Raw genomic sequence first — 23,855 nt, 5'->3', positions numbered from 1 at the left:
TGGAAATGTATTTTCATTATAAAAGTGATTTTCATTATTATAATTTTCTAAGACAGTATAGATGTGTATAAAAATGAAGTAAAACAATCCCCTCTCTTGTTTTCCAGAAATCATACTTATTTTTTAATAATTAGATCCAAAGAGAAAAATACATGATATTAATGCATGGAAGTCTCTTTAGAGCCTGAGTACTTGGGCATGAAATTCTGTAATGTGTTTGTGTTAGAACATAGTTCCACACAAGTACAGGTGCTGAAAGTATTAGAAAGTTCTTGTTTTAACTCTTGATTATACCCATATTTCTCGTTACAGAGGAGTAATGAGATTTCACCTCATGCTGTCTCCCCATTCCCTTCCCCAAATTTTCTCAAAATCTTAGTTCTAGATTTCTAACAGGCCAGTAAATGTTTACTGTGGTTTCGTAAGATCAAGTCTGGCTTTTTGAGTAGTTTAATTTTTGGATCAGTAAAGCTTATTATCAGTAGGCCCTGATGACTTCTATCGTCACATCATTCAGGAAGGGTGTGAGCAGGAATGATGTGAGGATAAAAGAAAAGAGGGGTAACCATCATTTAGAAATGAAGGGTTTGAGAGTGGCATTTAAAACAAGGTGGCCTCATACTCATTGCCTGTATGTAGCAACAGTGTCAGCTGCAGGAACTTCCTGTCTACCAGGCCTTTGGGTGTGTCATTCACAGGCTCACCCATGAGGAAGAGTAGATGTTCTGCTTCTCACATCACAACATGGGAGGAGAAGACCGTTGCTACGGAGATTGGGAAACAGCATTCCTGAGTCATTGACTGTTTCCAAATGAATGAACAACACCCCCTTTTTTCCTTAGCTTGTCTAAGCTAAGGCAATAAAGAGATCTAATAAGAAAGTAAAGAACAAGTATCAGTATTTGGATCTTGAGAAATATGTCAAAACTTTGGAAAAATAGGTTAACATTATTTATTGCTTTCTATTTATGTATTTGGAAGTTTTATCAGAACTTTCAGATGATGACAGACTTGTGTGCACCTCCTTCCTGACAGCAAGGGAGATGGGCGTGTCTGCCACGCCATATGACACATTGGTATGGTAGGAAACTCAATTCAGTTCAGTTGCTCAGTCGTGTCCGACTCTTTGCGACTCCATGGACTGCAGCACGCCAGGCCTACCTGTCCATCACCAACTCCTGGAGTTTACCCAAATTCATGTCCATTGAGTTGGTGATGTCATCCAACTATTTCATCCTCTGTTGTCCCCTTCTCCTCCTGCCTTCAATCTTTCCTAGCATCAGAGTCTTTTCCAATGAGTCAACTGTTCGCATTGGGTGGCCAAATTATGTGGAGTTTCAGCTTCCGCATGAGTCCTTCCAATGAATATTTAGGACTGATTTCCTTTAGGATGGACTGATTGGATCTCCTTGCAGCCCAGGGGACTCTCAAGAGTCTTCTCCAACACCACAGTTCAAAAGCATCAATTCTTCGCTGCTCAGCTTTCTTTATAGTCCAACTCTCGTGTCCATACATGACCACTGGAAAAACCATAGCCTCGACTAGACAGTAGGAAACTAGGACTTTAGAACCTGAGTACTTGCTCTGTTGGCAGCTTGTTTTCGCAACCTCTGAGTTCTTTGTAGTGCAAGGGGGTGGCAGTTTGTTTTGGATGGACATAGGGGAAGAATGCAATGTTCCCAGTCTGGTTTCCACCTGTTCTGCTGAGCTGGAATAGTGAAACCTGAGTGGACTGTCCTTCCTGGAGGCTCTCAGCTATCTAGGATGCAGGCTCTGCCAGTCCCAGGCTTCAGGACGAGCTAAGCTGGAGGCAAAAGGTTACCTCCTCCTTTTCCTCAAGAGACTTGCCTTGTTGGACAATTCGAGAACTATTAAAATATACTGGACCTATCTATCAGAGGATTGATTCTAATATTAAGATAGTTTTCCCCCTGGTAGCTTGGATGGTAAAGCATCTGCCTACAATGTGGGAGACCAGGGTTCAATCCCTGGGTTGGGAAGATCCCTTGGAGAAGGAAATGGCAACTCACTCCAGTATTCATGCCTGGAAAATCCCATGGATTGAGGAGCCTGGTGGGCTACAGTCCATGGGGTCACAAAAGAGTCGGACACAACTGAGCGACTTCTCTTCTTCCCCCTCATTTTAATTATAGTTGGGAAATGTGGTTTTTTGGAAAGCAGATTCTCATCAGTTTTAGATGGTTATGAGGGAAATTGAGTTTGTTGCTTTAATTTCTAAGTAAATTGCTTCCAGTTTATAAGTAAATTATTGAAAAAAGGAATGGAATATAGGTACCTAATGTTTTTTATATGGCATTTCTCACTTGTGCTTCACATAGGCTACTGCTTAGAATCTTTCCAGGCTCCCTGGTTTGTATCAGGAAACATACTTATTCTGGAAGGCAGGGGTAGACTGAAAGAAATCTTTTAACTAGGAATAAAAGATCTTGGACTCTTCTCTACTGTGTTTCCTTTGTTGTCTCTTGTATGAATTCTGACAGTACTGAGTTTAGCTGTGGGGCTGCCCCGGCAGTGTGGAACTAAGTGGATGAGCTGCTAGAGGCTTACTTACTCCTTTAGCACATTTTCCTTAGCAATCACGGAGAATGGGAGTGTGCCATCTCATTCCTGGGGTCTGCTAGATAATCTTTAGTTTTCTTTCCCTGAAGCACATTTAATTTTATAAAGGTAAATTAGCTTTATAGTTCATGTTTTTCAGTTTCTCGTCATTTTGTGCTTCTCTTTTATAGACTTCCTTTCCTCAGATATACCCTTTTCCTTTGATTTTCTTTTTCCAAGTGGGTACTTCAGTTCTACACAACTGTTGAGTCTTTTGGCACCAGAAAGTAATGATGTCAAAATCTAGTTTGTTTCTCTGTAAATGGTCGATGAGGTATTGACTCATTCAGTGCCATCTTTGGGCTGTGATTTGAAAATGGAAAGGAAGGTTTCCTACATTTGAAGGTATCCATTATTTCCTTCTCTCTAGTTCTAATTGACTTCTTTATAAGAAGTGGGAATTGAAGGGAGTTTCATTGGTTCCATCATCATAAATTATATACTTTTTACCAAGCACTTTGCAAAACAAAGTGCTTTACATCTATTTTATTATTCTCCACAGAAACCCTGTGAGACAACATAGTCCTAAAGATAGGAAGACTGAAATTGTGGTGGATAAAAAGAAAAGCTTACATTACCTTTTCTGTCCTTTAGTGGAAACGTAGCAAATCTTGTGGCAAAGATGGAATAGGATTCTTTGGTACCTGATTTCAAATTTATGTTATGATCATCCATTACCTTGCTATCCTAAGAAACAATGTCAGTCCTGTACTGGGATAAAACGAATCAGAGCCAGACCTTTCTCTCTGTTCACTTTGATTCTGAGTGACAGATACCTTACCTGTTCCTTCCTGGGTAGATGTATTAGGACTTGGAAGGAAACTGTTGTTGGCTACAGTGAGACTTATTTCCCATTTGACCCATAGGTAGCCTATGTCTTTGTTTCTTTGTTGTTTAGTCACTACGTCCTGTTTGACCCCCTGGACTGTAGTCTGCCAGGCTCTTCTGTCCACAGAATTTCCCAAGCAAGAATACTGGAATGGGTTCCTATTTCCTCTCCACTCAGGGTCCCCCAGCCTTATTCATAGGGAAAGACATTATTCTCAAAAGTTTGGTCTGAGCTGTCTACAGCAATCATAAGGTACTGTCGTAAACCTTGACTTGAAACTTTTCCTTTGTTTGTTCATTTGAATAAAGTAATGAATAAATTAATTTACTGGGCTTAGAATGATACTCCTAAATCTAGAGTGATGATAATTTTGAAAATATTTATAAAGTATTAGACATGTCAAATGGCAAGAATACACAGAAGAACCATACAAAAAAGATCTTCATGACCCAGATAATCACAGTGGTGTGATCACTCACCTAGAGCCAGACATCCTGGAATGTGAAGTCAAGTGGGCCTTAAGAAGCATCACTACGAACAAAGCTAGTGGAGGTGATGGAATTCCAGTTGAGCTATTTCAAATCCTAAAAGATGATGCTGTGAAAGTGCTGCACTCAATATGCCAGCAAATTTGGAAAACTCAGCAGTGGCCACAGGACTGGAAAAAGTCAGTTTTCATTCCAATCCTAAAGAAAGGCCAATGATGCCAAAGAATGTTCAAACTATCACATAGTTGCACTCATCTCACATGCTAGCAAAGTAATGCTCAAAATTCTCCAACCCAGGCTTCAACGATACATGAACCATGAACTTCCAGATGTTGAAGCTGGATTTAGAAAAGGCAGGGGAACCAGAGATCAAAGTGCCAACATCTGCTGGATCATTGAAAAAGCAAGAGAGTTCCAGAAAAACATCTATTTCTGCTTTATTGACTATGCCAAAGCCTTTGACTGTGTGGATCACAATAAACTGTGGAAAATTCTTCAAGAGATGGGAATACCAGACCACCTGACCCGCCTCTTGAGAAATCTGTATGCAGGTCAGGAAGCAACAGTTAGAACTGGACATGGAACAACAGACTGGTTCCAAATAGGAAAAGGAGTACGTCAAGGCTGTATATTGTCACCGTGCTTATTTAACTTATATGCAGAGTACATCATGAGAAACTCTGGGCTGGATGAAGCACAAGCTGGAATCAGGATTGCTGGGAGAAATATCAATAACCTCAAATATGTAGATGACACCACCCTTATAGCAGAAAGTAAAGAAGAACTAAAAGCCTCTTGGTGAAAGTGAAAGAAGAGAGTGAAAAAGTTGGCTTAAAGCTCAACATTCAGAAAACAAAGATTATGGCATCCGGGCCCATCACTTCATGGCAAATAGATGGGGAAACAGTGGAAACAGTGGCAGACTTTATTTTTTTGGGTCTCCAGAATCACTGCAGATGGTTGACTGCAGCCATGAAATAAAAAGACACTTACTCCTTGGAAGAAAAGTTATGACCAACCTAGACAGCATATTAAAAAGCAGAAACATTACTTTGCCAACAAAAGTCCGTCTAGTCAAGGCTATGGTTTTTCCAGTAGTCATGTATGGATGTGAAAGTTGGACTATAAAGAAAGCTGAGCACTGAAGAATTGATGCTTTTGAACGTTGGTGTTGGAGAAGACTCTTGAGAATCCCTTGGACTGCAAGGAGATCCAACCAGTCCATCCTAAAGGAAATCAGTCCTGAATATTCATTGGAAGGACTTATGTTGAAGCTGAAACTCCAATAATTTGGCCACCTGATGCAAAGAACTGACTCATTTGAAAAGACCCTGATGCTGGGAAAGATTGAAGGTGGGAGAAGGGGATGACAGGATGAAATAGTTGGATGGCATCACCAACTCAATGGACATGAGTTTGAGTAAACTCCAGGAGTTGGTGATGGACAGGGAGGCCTGGTGTGCTGCAGTCCATGGGGTCGCAAAGAGTAGGACATGACTGAGCAACTGAACTGAACTGAGACATGTCAAATGAACCAAACATGGATTTTTGCCTCCAAGCAACTTACAGTTTGGTCCACAAAAACAGCTACAATAAATGGTCTGAAGAAGGACCTGATATAAAAGTATTTGAGCCTGGCTTGACTGAGTCCTTTAGATCTTTTTGTGGTATGACTGACTATGGCCAAGTATACTATTTATAGATGAGGAATAATGATTTCCTTTTGACATTTGTAGGAGTGCTGTGTCAACTGGTACAGTCTTCATGTGTATATTTTTCTAGAAGTTTTTCTGTAGTAATAACAGCACGATTATTTTTATAGAATGTTCTCACCACTCCATTTTATGACCTTAATGGTTCCTAAGGAGGCCTGGCGTGCTGCAGTCCATGGCGTCATGAAGAGTCGGACATGACTGAGCGACTGAACTGAACTGAATGGTTCCTAGAAGTGTGTCTGGTTTTGTTTTGTTTTTAATAAATAGGGGAACTGAAGCATGAAGAATTAATGTGATTCACTCAGAATCATACTTGCAGTGATTTAGGATGCCAGAAGTAAAAATTAGGACTCATGATCTTTTTCCTTTAGCTAAAGTTCTAGATAAATTTTGTCAGTTTGCTTAATGTATTGGTTGCCTGCTTTAACATGACAAACTCAATAGCTTAAAATAAAACCCACTTGTTAGCTCACAGTTCCGTTGGTCAGAAGTCCAGCATGGATCGTGTGGCTGTGTTCTCAGTGTCACAGGGCTGAAATTAAGGTGTCAGCTGGGCCATCCCTCATCTGTAGTTGCTGGAGGAAAACCTTCCAAGCGCATTCAGGTTGGAAGAATTCCGTCTCTTGCAGTGGTGGGCCTGACTTCCCTGTTTCTTTGCTGTCTCTTAGTTCTAGAGGCTGCCTGTAATCCCTGCCATTTGGCCTCTTAGGCTCAGACCAGAAATGGCGTGTTGAACCTTGTGTTTCTCACTCTTCACCCTAGATTTAAAGGACTTGTGTAATTGGGTCAGACCCACACAGATAATTTCTCCTTCTTAAAAGTCTGTCCTTGGGGATTCTCCTGGAAAGACTACTGGAGTGGGTTGCCATGCGCTCCTCCAGGGGATCTTCCCAACCCCGGGACGGAACCCAGGTGTCCCACATTGCAGGTGGATTCTTTACCGACTGACCCACAAGGGAAGCCCTCTTAAAAGTCGATTGTGGCAAATATAACCTAATCACAAGAGTGATAGCCTATCATATTTACAGTTCTGATAATTATACAGATTATGTACCTCAGACTAGAAATCTTGAGGGAAGTCCTAGAATTCTTCCTTCCACACTAAACATTTCCCTCACTCTGAATTAGCCCATGAGCAGGTGTGGATGTCAGAAGAGGGAGAGCTGGGAATTAAGTATATTGAGACAGTGAACTGCATTGTGATTGTGGGTTTTATGAGAAAAACCTGTAGTTCCTAGGAATCCTGGACCTCCAAAGAATCATCATAGAGTAGGGGCCAAGGGGCATTCAGCTGTAGTGTTTTCCCTTAGCCAAGAGCTCAGATATAGTTGTTCCCGATAAGGTAGCCTGAACAAAATCTTTAGAAAGTACTAAAATATGGACTTGCTCTTGTAGGCTTATATTACCCCTGTGCTAGCCACATGGTTCATGAGGTAATTGTCCATGATTGACTGTCCTTGTGAAGCACATTGGTAGAAATTAGAAACACTCTTTGCTGTGTAATGTACTCTGTGATCAGAATAATGCTTAATCATATTCTCTTAATAGATCTCTGCTAACTTCTCTTCTTCTATGGACACTACGTGATTACCTTTTGTTTGGCTACATGAGAGACTATCCTTAATTGAGAATTCTATGCCCTTTTTCTGACTGGAGGGAAAAGTTAAAGATTCAGGGAATTGGGTAGAAGTGAATCAGTACCTTGGATGAATTTTCTTATATCCTTTAATTTATAATAAGTCCAATTCTGTTACTAGGCAAACAGAGGGAACCTCTGTCCAAAAGACTGGCAAATTTAGTCCAATTGACCAACTCTTAAAAAGCTGAAGTATTAATAGATTCAGCTACCACCACCACCACAACAAATCCAGTTATAGAAAAGGAGTTTTAGATTTCATTTGCATTTATTATGATACTAATTGATCAGGGTATGTTTCAAATTCATTCGGTCATAAATTAGTTTGGCCTCACAGGGCATACTTTGGGATCTTGACTTTAATTTTTGGTTTCTTTGAGAAACCAAACTGTAAAGTGTCTAGGAAGTTTCTTGCTTCCTGTAGATGGTAACCAAAAGATTTATCTTACCACTTATTACATTAGGATGTGGTGACTGAATCAGAGCTTTGAATTACACTCTGGAAGGAAAGTGAGGGGACAGCTTTTCATTTTTATTTTGATTGATGGTCTTAATGCAGAGCAGTACCCAGCCGAATATATTTATTTTGATGCTATTACAAATGCAGTGCACCTTGAGCAATTTGTGTTAATTTAAGTAAGATTTGATAATACTGAGAATCTTTTAGAGAAATTGAATTTTTATTAAATGCAGTTTAAGCTCTTTTCCTGTACCAATGACCTTCAGAAATTTATTTGCTCATTTAATTCTATTGAACAAAAAATTCCTATCGAATAAATTGTTTTTCTGCCCCTTTAAAAATATTTTGTGCTTCTATCAATAATTGTTTGCATATAAATGAAATATTATTATAGAAATTGAGTTACCAGCAGAAATCTAGACTATGTTTTAATGACAGTATTGCCACTGTGAGATCGAGGCTCCCAAGAGAAAATAAACAATACTATCTTGGAGGCACAATCTGACCTTAGATTCTCCGAGTGTTTACAAGGGCTCTTTCTGAGGGTGTCAGTGGGTCAAGCCATGGGGAATGTAGGGGGTCATCATAAAGATCCTGAAATCTTTGCACTGATTCACTTCTACCCAATTCCCTGAATCTTTAACTTTTCCCTCCAGACAGAAAAAGGGCATAGAATTCAGATGTTAGACCTCCTGTTTCCTGTATTTCAGGTCTGTCACTTTATTGGTTTGCTGCCTTATTTTGGTGGAGTGTATCCTACAGTTGCTTCCTAAGGTGCACTTGGATACATTTCCTGAAGACTTTAATGTCTGAAAAATGTCTATTCTGAACTCACATTTGATTAATAATTTGGGTATAGAATTCTAAGTTAGAAAAATTTTTTTATATTTTAAACTGCCTTTTTTGTTGTTTAGCTTTTTGTATATATTAGTAGTTTAAGAAATTCAAAGCTTCTCTGATTCCTTTGACCAGTTTTCCTCCCTTCTTTTTGTCTCACATCTCCCCCTGCCCTCCGCTGTGTGGCATTTGGGATCTTAGTTCCCCAACCAGGGATCAAACTTACACTACCCTGCAGTGAAAGCATGAAGTCTCAACCACTGGATGGCAAGGGAAGTCCCCCTTCTTTCAAATTGTAAAATTTTCTTTGTTTTCCTAGTGTTTTGGAATTTCACCATGGTATGCCTTTGTGTGGTGATGTGTCTTTTGTGATGGAGACATCCTTCAGTACTGGGAAATATTTTTTTACATTAACGTATAGTTGATTTACAATGTTGTATAAGTTTCTGCTGTGCAGCAAAGTGATTCAGATATACACGTGTGCATTCTTTTTTTACATTTTTTTCAGTTATGGTTTATGCATGTTACTGCAAATAGCATTATTTTGTTCTTTTTTTATTGCCATGTAATATTGCATTGTATATATGAACCGTATCTTCTTTTTTCATCTGATGATGGACATTTGGGTTGTTGCCTTGTCATGGTTATTGTGAACAGTGCTGTTTATGAACATGGGGGTGCATGTATCTTTTTAAATTACAGTTTTCTGCATATATGCTCAGGGGTGGGATTGCTGGATCATATGGCAACTCTGTTTTTAGTCTTTTGAGGAACCTCCATAGTCCATAGTGGCTGTACCAACTTACATTCAGTGCTAGGAAATATTCTTGAATTATTTCCTTGATAGCTTGGTCCTCTGTTTTCTCCTGTTATTTGGGTATTGTACTTGCCAAACTGATCTAATTTTCTTATCTTTACTCTCAGTTTCCCATCTCTGTCTTTTTGCTCTACTTTGGGGAGATTTCCTCAAGTTCTTACCTTTCAGTCTTTCTTGAGTTTTCTGTTAAGTTTCTGTTTTCATGTGTTCAGCTTCTAAGGGTTCTTTTTTCTCTGAATATTTCTTCTTAAAATGGCATTATGAGGACTTCCTAGGCTCCAGTGGGCTTGCCTGGTAGCTCAGCTGGTAAAGAATCCACCTGTAATGCAGGAAACCTCAGTTCAATTCCTGGGTCGGGAATATCCACTGGAGAAGAGATAGGCTACCCACTCCAATATTCTTGGGCTTCCCTGGTGGCTCAGCTGGTAAAGAATCCACTTGGGTTCAATCCCTGGGTTGGGAACATCCCCTGGAGAAGGGAAAGGCAACCCACTCCAGTATTCTGGCCTGGAGAATTCCACGGACTGTATATTCCACAAAGAGTCAGACACAAGTGAGCAACTTTCACTTTCACTTAGGCTCCAGGGGTTAAGACTCCATGCTTCCACAGTGGGGCACCGTTCGATCCCTGATCCGGGAACTGAGATCTCGCATGCTGCATGGAGTAGCCAAAAAAAGAAAAAAAAAAACAACACAAAAAACCCCAGCATTATGTTCTCCCTTATAGATATTAATTTTTTTCTATTCTTTCTTTTTGCATAGTCACTGTATAAGGAGTTGCTTTTTCCCTCTCTCACATTTGTATTTTTCCTTAGGTGTTTAATAATCCTTGGTTTTCCATGTTCAAAAATGAGGGACTAAAAAATTCATTGGAAACTGGATCCATGGGTAGAGCTTGTTAGCTGTGCAGTTTATTGTAGGCTTGCCCTGTTCAATATAAATATAATATAATGTGAATCACATATGTAATTGTAGGTTTTCCAGTAGCCACAGAAAAAGGCAAAAAGAAAAAAAGTGAAAAGAATCATGTGAAATTAACTTTAATAATGTTTTTTAACCTTGTATATCTAAAAGTATTGTTTTGATGTGTAATAGATACATATTGATTGTTAATGATGTTTTTACCTTGTTTTTTATATGAAATTATTGAACTGCAGTTTATTTTATATCTTATAGCACATCTCAATTTGAATGCTAAATTTTGGTGGATATACTTGATATGTATTTAGATTTCATAAAATTTACAAGTGAAAGGTAGATTCACATACCTAGCATATTCCAAACATACTTAAGTTTAACAATAACATACTAGTTTTTAATTAAAATTTTTTTTAATTAAATAAAATTTAAAATTCCTGTTTCAGTTGCACTAGGCACATGAGAAATGCTCAGTGGTGAACAAGATAGAAAACCCGGAGATAAACCCATGCACCTGTGGGCAACTTATCTTTAACAAATGGAGAAAAAACAGCCTCTTTAATAGTGGTGCTGGGAAAACTGGACAACTATATGTAAAAGAGTGAAACTAGAATACTTGCTAACACTATATACACAAAAAATAAACTCAAAATGGATTAAAGACTTAAATGAAAGCCAAAAACTGTAAAGCTTTTAGAGGAAAACAAAGACAGTACACTCTTTGACATACACCACAGCAAGATCCTCTTTGACCCACCTCCTAGAGTAATGGAAATAAAAATAAACAAATGGGACTTAATTAAACTTAAAAGCTTTTGCACAGCAAAGGAAACAATAAACGAGATTAAAAGACAACCCTCAGAATGGGAGAATATAGTTGCAAACGAAACAACTGACAAAGGATTAATCTCCAGCATATATAAACAGCTCATATAGCTCAACATGAGGTAAACAACCCAATCAAAAAATGGGCAGAAGACCTAAACAAACATCTCTCCAAAGAAGACATATAGATGGCTAAACACATGAAAAGATGCTCAACATTGCTCATTATTAGAGACAAGCAAATCAAAACTTCAATGAGGTATCACTTTACACCAGTCAGAATGCTGCTGCTGCTAAGTCGCTTCAATCGTGTCCGACTCTGTGCGACCCCATAGACAGTAGCCCACCAGGCTCCCCCGTCCCTGGGATTCTCCAGGCAAGAACACTGGAGTGGGTTGCCATTTCCTTCTTCAATGCATGAAAGTGCAAAGTAAAAACAAAGTCGCTCAGTCATGTCTGACTTTTCGCGAACCCATGGACTGGCTCCTCCACCCATGGAATTTTCCAGGCAAGAGTACTGGAGCCAGTCAGAATGGCCATCAGCAAAAAATCTACAAGCAATAAATGCTGGAGAGGGTGTGGAGAAAAGGGAACGCTCTTGCACTGTTGGTGGGAATGTTCATTGGTGCAACCACTATGTGTGTGTGTGTTAGTCTCTCAGTCGTGTCTTACCCTTTGCGACCCCCTGGACTTCTCCAGGGTATTTCCTTCTTCAGGAGATCATTCCAAACCAGGGATCAAACCCAGGTCTGCCATATTGCAGGGAGATTCTTTACCATCTGAGCCACCAGGGAAGCATTGAAACATACAGCACCATATATAAAATAAATAGCCAGTGGGAGTTTGCTGGATGAAGCAGGGAACCCAAAGCTAGTGCTCTGTGATAACCTAGTGGGATGGGGAGGGAGGTGGGAAGAAGGTTCAAGAGGGAGGAGACATATGTATACCTATGGCTGATTCATGTTCATGTATGACAGAAACCATCACAATATTGTAAAGTAATTATCCTTCAATTAAAAATAAAATAAATACTTAGTAGTTACTTGTGGCTGGTAGCTACCATATTGGACTACATAGCTGTATGGTGACCTGCTTGGACTATGTCAGTAGTTTAAGGTGGTTTTTCAGTTTCCCAGAGAAGGCTCTTCCAACCTTCTGTCTCAAGGGTAAGGGTTTTGGGGTGCTGGAGTCCTGAGAAACTAGAAAGGGGAAGGTGCTGGGTGTCTCAGCATATACAGTACACATAGATTAACTACTTGTCTTTTTGCTATAGGATTTCTGCCCACAACTATGCCTGTCATCCCCCGAGCCAGAGATCTGTGTTTTACCCTCTTCTAAGAATAAATTTCCAGATTTATGCTGGAGTAAGGGAGGTTGGAGAAGGCAATGGCAACCCACTCCAGTACTCTTGCCTGGAAAATCCCATGGACAGAGGAGCCTGGTAGGCTGCAGTCCATGGGGTCGAGAAGAGTTGACACGACTGAGCTACTTGACTTTCACTTTTCACTTTCATGCATTGGAGAAGGAAATGGCAACCCACTCCAGTGTTCTTGCCTGGAGAATCCCAGGGATGCAGGAGCTTGGTGGGCTACCCTCTATGGGGTCGCACAGAGTCAGACACGACTGAAGCGACTTAGCAGCAGCAGCAGCAAGGGAGGGTAGTCTCCTGATGGCATGAGGGGAGGTGCTTTAGGGATAATGGGAGGATCTACAGGTCCAACTGCTTCTATAAGTGAAAAGTGAAAGTCACTCAGTTGTGTCCGACTGTTTGCGACCCCATGGACTACACAGTCCATGGAATTCTCTAGGCCAGAATACTGGAGTGGGTAGCCTTTCCCTTCTTCAGGAGATCTTCCCAACCCAGGGATCAAACCCAGGTCTCCCGCATTTCAGTCAGATTCTTTACCAGCTGAGCCACAAGGGAAGCCCAAGAATACTGGAGTGGGTAGCTTATCCCTTCTCCAGCGGATCTTCCCGACCCAGGAATCCAACCGGGTTTTCCTGCATGGCAGGCGGATTCTTTACCAACTGAGCTATGTAAACTGCTTCTTAAACAGCCTTCAAACCAATCTTATTTTTGGCTTCCCTCTCCTCCAGCTGCTCATTTCTGTAAGTATTATACCTGGTGCTGCTAATTCCTGAGCCTGTTTAGGATTCCTAAGTACAGTCTGGATAGTTATTAGCTTTTCCTTCGTCAGGTTTAGGGCTCATTTTTCTTAGATCTGTTGAGTCTTAGTCCCAGCTTCAAAAGTTTGGTTATAATTATGCTTTTCTTGTTCTTCCCAACCTTGTAGGCTCCTTTCTTTTTTTTTTCCCCTAAAAATTCCTTTTCTGTAGATGTAGAAAGATTTCAAAAAGGGGGGAAATTTAATTCAGCTTACTCTCTTTTACCTGGATGTATTATTCATGAGCAGATTTTGATATGTTAAAATTTTTTCATTCTGTATTTATGCTTCCTTCAGTATCTGTATTTGTAGTTAAAGGTTTTAGTATATAGCTTCAGTAGAAGACTTGGTAGGAGAGGCAGGAAGATGAAATATTTAGTGCAGTAAGGGTTTGTAGTTTGAAGGCAGAAAATAATTGATAGCAAACAAGGGAAAAGATGAGCATAGAGGCATAAAGAAATAGGTGGGATCATTAGAGATCATCACAAAGCTTGAACTTCTGGGGCATAATGCATAAATACAGCTCCAGTAGCATTTTTCTAGGACTCCACTATTTTTAGTCATTCTTACTTTTCATGAGCTAGGAACCTCATGTTAACTACCTCAGAGAATCCACAAAGCATGTTATATATCTTAGAAAATTCACAAAACAGTTAATGATACAATTAGGGAAAAAACCTCACAAAGCTTACCATTTGTAAACTGTAAGATCCTCAAGGAAAACACATGTAACATTAAATAAGTAAATTAATACACGCTCAATATACTGTAGCAGCAGGTTCCATTTCAGTAATAGAGCTGAGCTTACAGTTTGGGTGTTCTCTTGGGTTCTGAAACAGAATTTTGCCTGTACTGTGATTCACTTTGCTGGTAGATGCTGCCCTCTGTTGGGAGTAGTTGAGAAAATACATGGATCAGTTTTGCTGTCCTTACTCAAATCGAGCACTAAAACATGGATACTTTTTTTAAAGGAATTAACCTGTTTCTAATGATGCACCAAGGAAATCTAAGGAGACTGGTTTCTTCCTTTTTAAGAAAACAGATGTTTACTTTTGTGTGTCTAAAAGCAACAACAGTTAGTGGGCATTAAATGGGAACAAGACAAGAATTTGGGGAATGCAAAGGTTTAGGGCTATCTGGAGACCAGAGTTCCATACCCAGCTTGCCCTTATATGACCTCAGTGATTTACTCCATCTGTCTGGGCTTTGGTTTCTTCACCGATGCAATGAAAAGGTGGAACAAATCTCCAGGGATTGGGATTTTAGGAGAGCAGCCCCAAATTATGGTCTTTGTTCATAGGTGATACAATGACTGAATCTTAGGCTCTGCCCTGAAGGAACTTAGTCTGGAAATAGCTAGAGGAGACAGACAATCAAAATACAGTTGTAATCCACTTGTAGTGCTGTGAGGCAGGCAAGTACCTATTTCTGTAGAAACACAAGGAGAGGCACCTTTCCAGTTAGAGGAGGTGTCATCCCGTAGGGCCTGTTGGAGCTAGCCTTGAAAGCACAGTCTCCACAGAGGGAAGCAGCAGCCTAGAGAAAGTTTGCAGTGGTGAGACAGCGTGATCTGTCTGTGGACTTGCAATGAGTTCAGGATGCCCAGAAGATAGGGTTTGAGGTAGAGGGCTTGTTGAGAGATGAGTCAAGACAGAGAAGTCAGAAGTGTCCTATGCGATGCTAAGGAACTCGGATCTTAACCCAAGGGCAGTAGGAAACTATTGCAAGGTTTTAAATGAGAAATAACCCAGACAGCTCGACATTTTAGAACAATTACTCATTGGAGTAGGAAATGGCAACCCACTCCAGTGTTCTTGCCTGGAGAATCCCAGGGACAGAGGAGCCTAGTGGGCTGCTGTCTGCACAGAGTCAGACACGACTAAAGCGACTTAGCAGCAGCAGCAGCACTCTTGGATTTAGTGTAGAGCATGGATTTTGTGTTGGGCAGATGAGAGTGAAGGAAGGGACATGAGTTAGGAGGCTATTACAGTAAATCAAACGACAGATCATACCACTAGGATGGAGGGAAGAGAAATGAGTCTGCAGACAGAAAAAACAAGTTGCTGGTTTCCTGTTCTTTAACTTAACCTGAAGCTATGAAGAGTCCAGCTGGCACTGATTCATTAGACCCAGGTTCTGTTATCTATGTTATATCCCTCCCAGAATTGTTTCGGTTGTTGTTTGGTTCTGACGGAACATTTTGAGTTTGGAGGACAAGGTTCTGGACTGGAAGCACTTGCTCTAGGAAGTGTAACCTTGGTAGTGGCAACCTGACTATAAACACTCACCCTTTGTGTGGCTTGTTTCACCTCTGTGTCAGGCGACCCAGAGCGATGACAAAAGGAACTGTGAGTCTCCCTGGTGTTGCGGTCTCTGCCTCGTGATCCTTCTGCCTTGGCTGCCCAGTGAGCAGTGCACACACAACGTAGCTTCAGATTCCATGGACATTGAGCAAAGTTCTTAGGGTTTTGGGTGAGTGATTAGCATTCCATCAGCAGGAGGTTGACCTCCTCTGGACTGTGGAGGGCAAAGTTAAAATTCACAGTTTACATGGGATTTAACTAAACTCTTGACATCGGGCACATGAGTATAATGACATAGATTTTTCTTGTCTGTAAAAAGGTTAGTAGAATAATTTTGTGGCAGTGTCAAATAGTTCTTCATTAGTTGAAGAATGTTACTCAAGAGGCATTTACTATACTCTTCTAAGAACAGCAAAAATAAGATTAAAAAATGTTTTTGGCTGCACTCAGTGGCATGCGGCATCTTGGTCCCCAACCAGGAATTGAACCCATGTCCCCTGCATTGGAAGGCATAGTCTTAACCACTGGACCTCCAGGGAAATCCCTGGTTTAAAACTAAGTATTAGAATGAAGAATTCCTGCTTTCCTGTACCTGCTTGAATCAGACTTTTTTGGGTAAAGTACAGTATACGTACAGAAGAGAAGAGAATATAAAACATACAGAAAAGTTATAAACAGAACATCCATGTATCCATCATTCATATCAAGAAATAGAATATTATTGTAAGCACCCCTGAAGCCCCCATCCCTTTCTACAGTCATTATTCTTCCACCCACCCCAGGTAACCATTGTTTTGCCATTTGTGGTAATCATTCTCTTTATGATTGTACATGCTAGATAATATAATTTAATTTTGCATGTTTTTCATCTCAGTGTAAAAGAAATAATACGTTCACTTTTATATTGTGAGTAGCTGTGTGTTCATTCACTTTCTGCACGTACTTATTTCCCAGTGTACCATGGTACCAGTTCACCCATTCTACTCCAGGTGGCTGTTTGGATTGTCCTCTGTTTTAGATATTACAGCGTTGCTGTGAACATTCTTGTTATACTCAGCCTGCTATGTAAGTGCAACTTTCTGAAGGAAAGGTAGATTTATAGAAACTGTTGTGTTGAGTTGTGATATAGCTGCATATTTTCACTTTACTAGATTCTGTTTTCCATTGTGTTTTCCAAAGTGGCCGTAACAATTTACATTACACCAACAGTGTGTAAGAGCTCCTGCAACTCTGTGACTAGACACACATGAACATTTTTGCCAGTCTTGAGTGTAAAATGATAATCTTGTTGTGGTTTTGGCCTGCATTTCCTTGTTTACTAATGAAGTTGAACACATTTCATAGGTTTATTGGTCATCTGATTTAGAGTTTTTTTAGTTCTCCACCTCTTTTCCCCAAAAGGGTTATTATATGTTAGTGACCTTAAAACTCCTCCTGCCCCTTACCTAAGGGAATGTGCTAAGGAGTATGGCAGAAATCTAGCTTGTAGGAAGGAGCCTAGATCCTTTCAACTTGTCTTCTCCTCTTTTTTTCCCCAGTCCATCTGGTGTTTAGGAAGTTTCCTGGCATTTCACTGATTTCTCTTCCCTTTCTTCTCCTTCCTTTTTCCTGTTCCTAGACTCTGAAGAGACTCATGGCAGATGAGGTAAGGAAATTTTGTTCAGCATGTGCATGGCTCATTTCCTACACTATGGTATTTGCCAGTTGCAATAACTTTGACTTTCTATAACTTATAAATGTGATATGGGTTCTACTCTCAGGGCCTCCCAAAGCTTTTCTCTAACTCTTTGCTCTGTTTGATTTATTGCATGCATTTCCCTGGCACATTCACTGACTTCCAAGGTTAGGCATGTTCTTTAAACTCCGAGCTGACTTGCTGTCTGGATGTCACTCATTTCATTGGAACCCCAGAATGCTTGCAGATACTAACTGTTATTTTCAAACAGGTAGTGCCGATAAGCTGCAGTTTATCGGTAGCTCTTTTTGAATTGAACACCTGTCCTTGTGGTTTGAGGAATGATTGAGGTTGGTTGACAGAGAGATGGCATATATAGCCCTGAAGCCTGAAGTACAATAGATTATTTTCTTTGTGAAGAGGATTTTGGAGAATATATTTTGAACTTTTGCTGCTTGCATAATACAAGTGCTATGGAGTGTACAGAAGAAAGAAATAACAATGGTTCCTGGTTTTAAGTCATTTCCTTGTTTCTTGTATATAACTTGTATCAAAAGCATGATCAGACTTCTCTCTCGAAGGGAGAGGTCCTCTGAGGATCTGGCCACAGTTGTTATTGGATAGCTAGAGGGAAACAGAGGGCATTTTACTGAGCACGCCACATGTGAGGTGCTTTCAGTTCTGTGTTGCTCGAGGGCTTAGAAATGGCAAAGGAGCTAAAGAGCAAAGTTCTCTTTTTTAGACAGGTTCCAAATTTTAGTATTTCATTCCTCTTATCTTTGGATGAAGGTGAGAGTACAGAGTCAGTGTAGTAAATTAGATACAGGAAAGACTGGTTTCTCTTTGTCATGTCAGAAGAGCCTTGGAACTGTCCACAAACCAAAGGAACCATGGGTGAATAAGAGGCTAGAGGCTATTTGAGGTATGGTTTGTTGTGTAAATAAAAATGGGTCACTGCTAATACTTTTTTCTCTTTCTCAGCTGGAGAGATTTACCAGCATAAGAAGTAAGAAGGAGAAAGAAAAGCCCAATTCTGCTCATAGAAATTCTTCTGCATTTTATGGGGATGATCCTACAGCACAGTCATTGCAAGATGTTTCAGATGAGCAAGTTCTAGTACTCTTTGAACAGATGCTGGTAAGTTCCCGACCTCAAAACATTGCTTCTTCTTGAAAATGCTTTTATGGGCATGTTTGTTGTTCAGTCACTAAGTCGTGTCCGACTCTTTGAGACCTCCTGAACTGTACCTGCCAGGCTTCTCTGTCTATGGGATTGCCCAGGCAAGAATACTGGAGTGGATTGCCATTTCCTTCTCCATTTATAGGCATATTGGGCCCTTTTTCATGCACAGCCCTCCTTAACTAGCCCTTAGTTACAAAAAAAAACCCCTCTAGGTTTAACAGAGAACTTAATAGCAGCTCCATTAATGAAGGGACTAAATATACAGGCACCAATCCGTAGATTGGAATCTGTGAATTAGGCTTAGAAATATCTGATCACTGACCACTTTGTTAGTCTCCTTTAGCCCAGCAGCACTTAAGCCACAAAGATATGGAGTGAATGGGCCAACTCATGTGGTAGTGTGATGACAGCCAGAGTTGATAAAGATTTAAAACATTTACAACAAAATCTCTACAAAGCAGAAACTTTGGAGATGTGGAGAGGTATCATTTGCCCAAGGTCTTCTGTTTAGTGGTAAATATGGAAAGAGAATTCTGATGTTGTTATCACTAGAAGACCTTTAAAGATTGGGGCTGAGGTCAGTTCAGTAATAAACTGTGCATGGATGACACTGACTTTGCCACTCTGAGTGAGGACACTCAGTGAATGTCCACTAGTGCTAAGTGTTGCAAAGTTTTGAGTACATGCTTATACGGTTTCATGAGACCTATGGATTATCTTGCATTTACAATCTCAGCTTCAATTAGAGACTAGTGGCAAGTCTAACTAAGTTAAAAGCATGGGTTTAAAACCCTTAATACAGGGCCTGGCACCTGTGGTAATAAACCCTCACCAGTACTACTATTATTGCTTTTCACTGAAGCTTTCAGTTTGTCTCATAATAATCCAAGTGTGTTAGGAGTCTAAGAGTATGATCTTTCAAGACAATCTCTTAGGGGCTTTGGATTGCAAATATAGATGTCTTCAGGGCAAGGGGAGGTAGCATAAATAAGTTAGGGCTACATAGTGAAAGTGAAGTTGCTCAGTCGTGTCCGACTCTTTGCGACCCCATGGACTATATCCTCCATCCATGGGATTTTCTAGGCAAGAATACTGGAGTGGGTTGCCATTTCCTTCTCCAGGGGATCTTCCCGACCCAGGGATCGAACCTGGGTCTCCCACATTGCGGGCAGATGCTTTACCATCTGAGCCACTAGGGAATCCCCCAAAGGCTACATAAGAGATGATAAAAAGGAAAGGAGACTACAGTGAAATGAAGAACATTTGGTGTTTTTGTTAAAAGCCAGCCACAATTCACTTCCAGGTTTTGTAGCATTCCTGTTGGGAATGCTAGCCCAGTAGTGCCAGATGTTTCTATTTTTCAAGAAGCCAAAAATCTGTACCTTTTAAAAAAAACAACAAACATCGTTTTTAAAAAACAAATAGCCAGCATTCAGATTTCCCTAATAAGGTCATGAAAAAATTTTTTTTGTTTATTCAAGCCACGATTCCAGATAGAGTCCATTGTAATATTCTCCTAAGTTTCGTTTGAACTACAGATTTTCTTCCTTTTATCCTTCCTATTGCTATAAAAAGTTTCTTGAAGAAGCTGTTTGACTTTTACAGTTTTCTATAATCTTAAACTTGCTGATTGTATCCCTTGGTGCTAGAAATTCACGTTTTTTATGAAGTCTCTCAAATTTAAAATGTTGAAATTTTTAGAAGACAAAGCATACTTAGAAATTTTAGAAGACAAAGAATACTTCATCTTTGGGTCTGATTCAGCCTCAGGGCCACTATTTTGCAATTTTCTGTTCAGTTTATCTATAAAAGGAGGAAGAAAGCACCAGAAATTGAGTCAGAAAAAAGTCAGATTGCTATTACGGTTTGGTGGTGGTGATTCCTTCACACATCACACACATACACATGGAGAAGAAATTGAATATTTCCACTTTTTCCCTCCTATACGTTCCCATTTTAAATAATATTCTGGACTTGTTAGGGTTGAACTTCTGCTCACAGAGATAGGAGGGTCAAACAGATGGTTTCATATGTAACAGGCTCAAGCAGAGCCTTTCTCCTGATAACACACTCCAGATTATGTCTGTTGAGGGAATTTGTCAGCTTCCAGTTTGTTCTTCATGGAGGAGTTTGTCCAGGGACTTAGTTAACCAGGAATAATTGGTATTTAGGCCTAGAGTGGCACAGATTTTGCTGGTGTTTGAATGGTGCCAGTGGTCCAGTGCTTCAGCCTGAAGAAATTACTAAAGTCCATCCCAAGTGCAGAAAATATTAATGCTTTGTTTGTTTTTCTTTCAATAATACAAAGTAAGTTTTCCCTCTGTATTGAGAGTCCATTTTTGTTAGGAGAAAATTTAAGTGTATGTATATAAAAATGTCTGTTGGGATTTATACTAAAATGTTAAGCATATTTATCCCTGAGGAATTCCTATCATCTATGATAGCTTAAGTCTCTAGGGGTCAGGAAAATTTCTTTATTCAGTAAGCATTTAGTGTGTTCATCTCTTCACTAAGTATACTAAATATTAAACACTCAAACTTGTAAGGAATTCAAAGCAATTTTCCCCCTTTTTTCTCCTGCCACTAGCTGGATATGAACCTGAACGAGGAGAAACAGCAACCTTTGAGGGAGAAGGACATTATCATCAAGAGAGAGATGGTGTCCCAGTACTTGCACACCTCCAAGGCTGTGAGTCCTGGGGCAGGTACCCATGACATGGGAGACTGTGCCCCTTATCTTGGCCATGTTTGTTTTGCTACTTTCATAGAACATTTTATGTCCACGTCAGTTCCATTTCATTCTTTTATGTAAACTACTTATTTTTTACCCTCATTTGAGTTACTTTTCTTATATACTTCTGCCTAATTCAATCATCATAAAGTATGTATGAGTAATGGGAAGGAAATCCTGAATCTCATGGTTCTGTTCTATGTATGATGGATGTCTGCCCTCATACTGTTTAAATGGTATTAACTAATACTAGTCCAATTTATGACTGAGTCCAGTGTTTGCTGACCTCTATTTGCTTCTTTGCAGGGCATGAACCAGAAGGAGAGCTCTAGGTCAGCCATGATGTACATTCAGGAGTTGAGGTCAGGCTTGCGGGATATGTCTCTGCTTAGCTGCCTGGAGTCCCTTCGTGTCTCCCTCAACAACAACCCTGTCAGGTGAGGATTCTCAGGTGGAAATAGGAGTAAGAGCCCACTGTAGAATTCACTAGTGGGGATTAGAAATCCGAGGAATCAGGGAAGTATGACAGTGTTCTGGATTGGGAGTAAGAAGTTGCCAGGATACACTTTATTTTGGTGGATAAGAATATATTGATTTGATATTGCATTGTCTTTGTTCCTAACAGTTGGGTCCAAACATTTGGTGCTGAGGGCCTGGCCTCCTTATTGGACATCCTTAAACGACTTCATGATGAGAAGGAGGAGACTGCTGGGTGAGGACTTCCAAGTCTTGTCATCTTCTAGGTGGAGGGTAGTAGAGGAATTGGCTATTCGCTGTAAAGGAGGAAATAAGTTAGGAGTAGGACATTATATGTTAGCTGAGAATGGGGTTTATCGTGGCGGTTACTGGAGGATGAATAATGATTATAGGTACGGGAAAAGGAAGAGGAACTTAAATTTCTCAGTATATACCACATATGATTGTGAGTCTGCCAGCAAAGATTCTTATCCAGTCTGGAAATAGGGTCTGATTAGTCCAAAGCTCTCCCGTGATCTGGTCTGGGTCATATCTCATTTGGAAATATGTGTGATCAGTTTGAGACTAACTTTATGATAGTCTTCAGGGTTGAAACAATTCTTGTACTGACTTAGGTTAGGCTTTCTTGAAGCCAACCTGACCCAGGTTTCTCTACTTCCCCGGATCTTTCCAAAGCGAAACACAGGTCCTGGGCCTTCCTGAAAGTACAGACTTGAAACCTTTGGTGTAGATGAGGCAAGCAGTAATAGATGGGATGCTATTGTGATAGAATTTAGCCCTTAGGAGCCTACTAGAAGTTAAAGGGGAGATTTTAATATAATACTAAATTCTTGGTTAATGAGAGGATTAGCCCGTGGTTCTTTTTTTCAGCTATCTCTTTTTGCCAGTGTTTTAGGACAAAATGCTATGTGCTAGAATTTACTTAACTACTAGTTGGGAGTATTTATAAGACCCTTGTTTATAATTGAAAAGTCAGTGGGAGAGAGGTGTAGAATAAAAGGACTTCACTAATTATGTCTTCTACACACAGAGGCTACGACAGCCGTAACAAGCATGAGATCATTCGCTGCTTGAAAGCTTTTATGAATAACAAGGTAAGATTGTTCCCATTCTCATTCTGACTCCCATCATGACCCCTGTTCTTGCTCTTCTATTGGCAAACTCAAAAAAGAAGGACCTAGAAATACAAGATTCAAGGCTTCTAGCTTTCCCTTTTAGTATCATAACTTTTGATTACCACATACACATACTCTTATGTATCTTTTTCCTCAGTTGTAATGTCTATTTCAGAGGAAAGGCTTAATTTTCTTCTTCTGTTTATACTTTTGTTAATTATTGGATTTCCTGACCTGCAGTTATTAATTTTTGGAGGGTTTACTTTATTCTCTGCTTTATTGTTTTGTCCCCTGTATGTTCGTACTGTAGAATATTTCCTTTCTTTTTTTTTCCTGTCTGTTTAGTGTTTAAACCTAGGGAGCCTTCAATGATTTGTTCCTGAGTGCAAATCTGTCTTCCTGACTGTTTAATTTTACTATAATTACTCCATTGGCTTCTGGGGCATTGAAAAAGAAACATAAGAGTCAGTTTTTATTCTTGGAAGACATAGAATTCTGTTGTGTCTGCTCAGTTCAGTTCAGTTGCTCAGTCGTGTCTGACCCTTTGCAACCTCATGAACTGCAGCACTTCCCTGTCCATCACCAACTCCTGGAGTTTACTCAAACTCATGTCCATTGGGTCGGTGATGCCATCCAATCATCTCATCCTCTGTCATCCCCTTCTCCTCCTGCCATCAATCTTTCCCAGCCTCAGGATCTTTTCGAATAAGTCAGCTGTTCGCATCAGGTGGCCAAAGTATTGGAGTTTCAGTTTCAACATCAGTCCTTCCAATGAATATTCAGGACTGATTTCCTTTAGGATGGACTGGTTGGATCTCCTTGCAGTCCATGGGACTCTCAAGAGTCTTCCTCAACACCACAGTTCAAAAGCATCAATTCTTCTGCACTCAGCTTTTTTATAGTCCAGCTCTCACATCCATACATGACTACTGGAAAAACCATAGCCTTGACTAGACAGATTTTGTTGGCAAAGTAATGTGTCTGCTTTTTAATATGCTGTCTAGGTTGGTCATAACTTTCTTCCAAGGAGTAAGCATCTTTTAATTTCATGGCTGCAGTCACC

General features: G+C 40.1%; 1 protein-coding gene across 2 annotated transcripts in view; it reads left to right on the top strand.

Annotated features, from left to right (window-relative positions):
* LOC102266150 (protein diaphanous homolog 1) overlaps nt 1-23,855 on the top strand; it is a 46,591-nt gene that overhangs the window by 13,340 nt on the left and 9,396 nt on the right. Inside the window, exons 2-7 of one of the 2 annotated variants that reach the window (XM_070374499.1) lie at nt 17,231-17,257; nt 18,269-18,424; nt 21,057-21,158; nt 21,507-21,637; nt 21,826-21,912; nt 22,708-22,771. In XM_070374499.1, the coding sequence (XP_070230600.1) occupies nt 17,231-17,257; nt 18,269-18,424; nt 21,057-21,158; nt 21,507-21,637; nt 21,826-21,912; nt 22,708-22,771 (567 nt within the window). The remainder of the gene's footprint in view (nt 1-17,230; nt 17,258-18,268; nt 18,425-21,056; nt 21,159-21,506; nt 21,638-21,825; nt 21,913-22,707; nt 22,772-23,855) is intronic. The other variant, XM_070374500.1, reaches the window with a different exon arrangement.

The sequence above is a fragment of the Bos mutus genome, chromosome 7, assembly GCF_027580195.1.
Source record: "Bos mutus isolate GX-2022 chromosome 7, NWIPB_WYAK_1.1, whole genome shotgun sequence".
Lineage (NCBI taxonomy): Eukaryota > Metazoa > Chordata > Mammalia > Artiodactyla > Bovidae > Bos > Bos mutus.
Note: the sequence above shows the minus strand (reverse complement) of the source record. Positions and strands in the feature narration are given on the sequence as shown.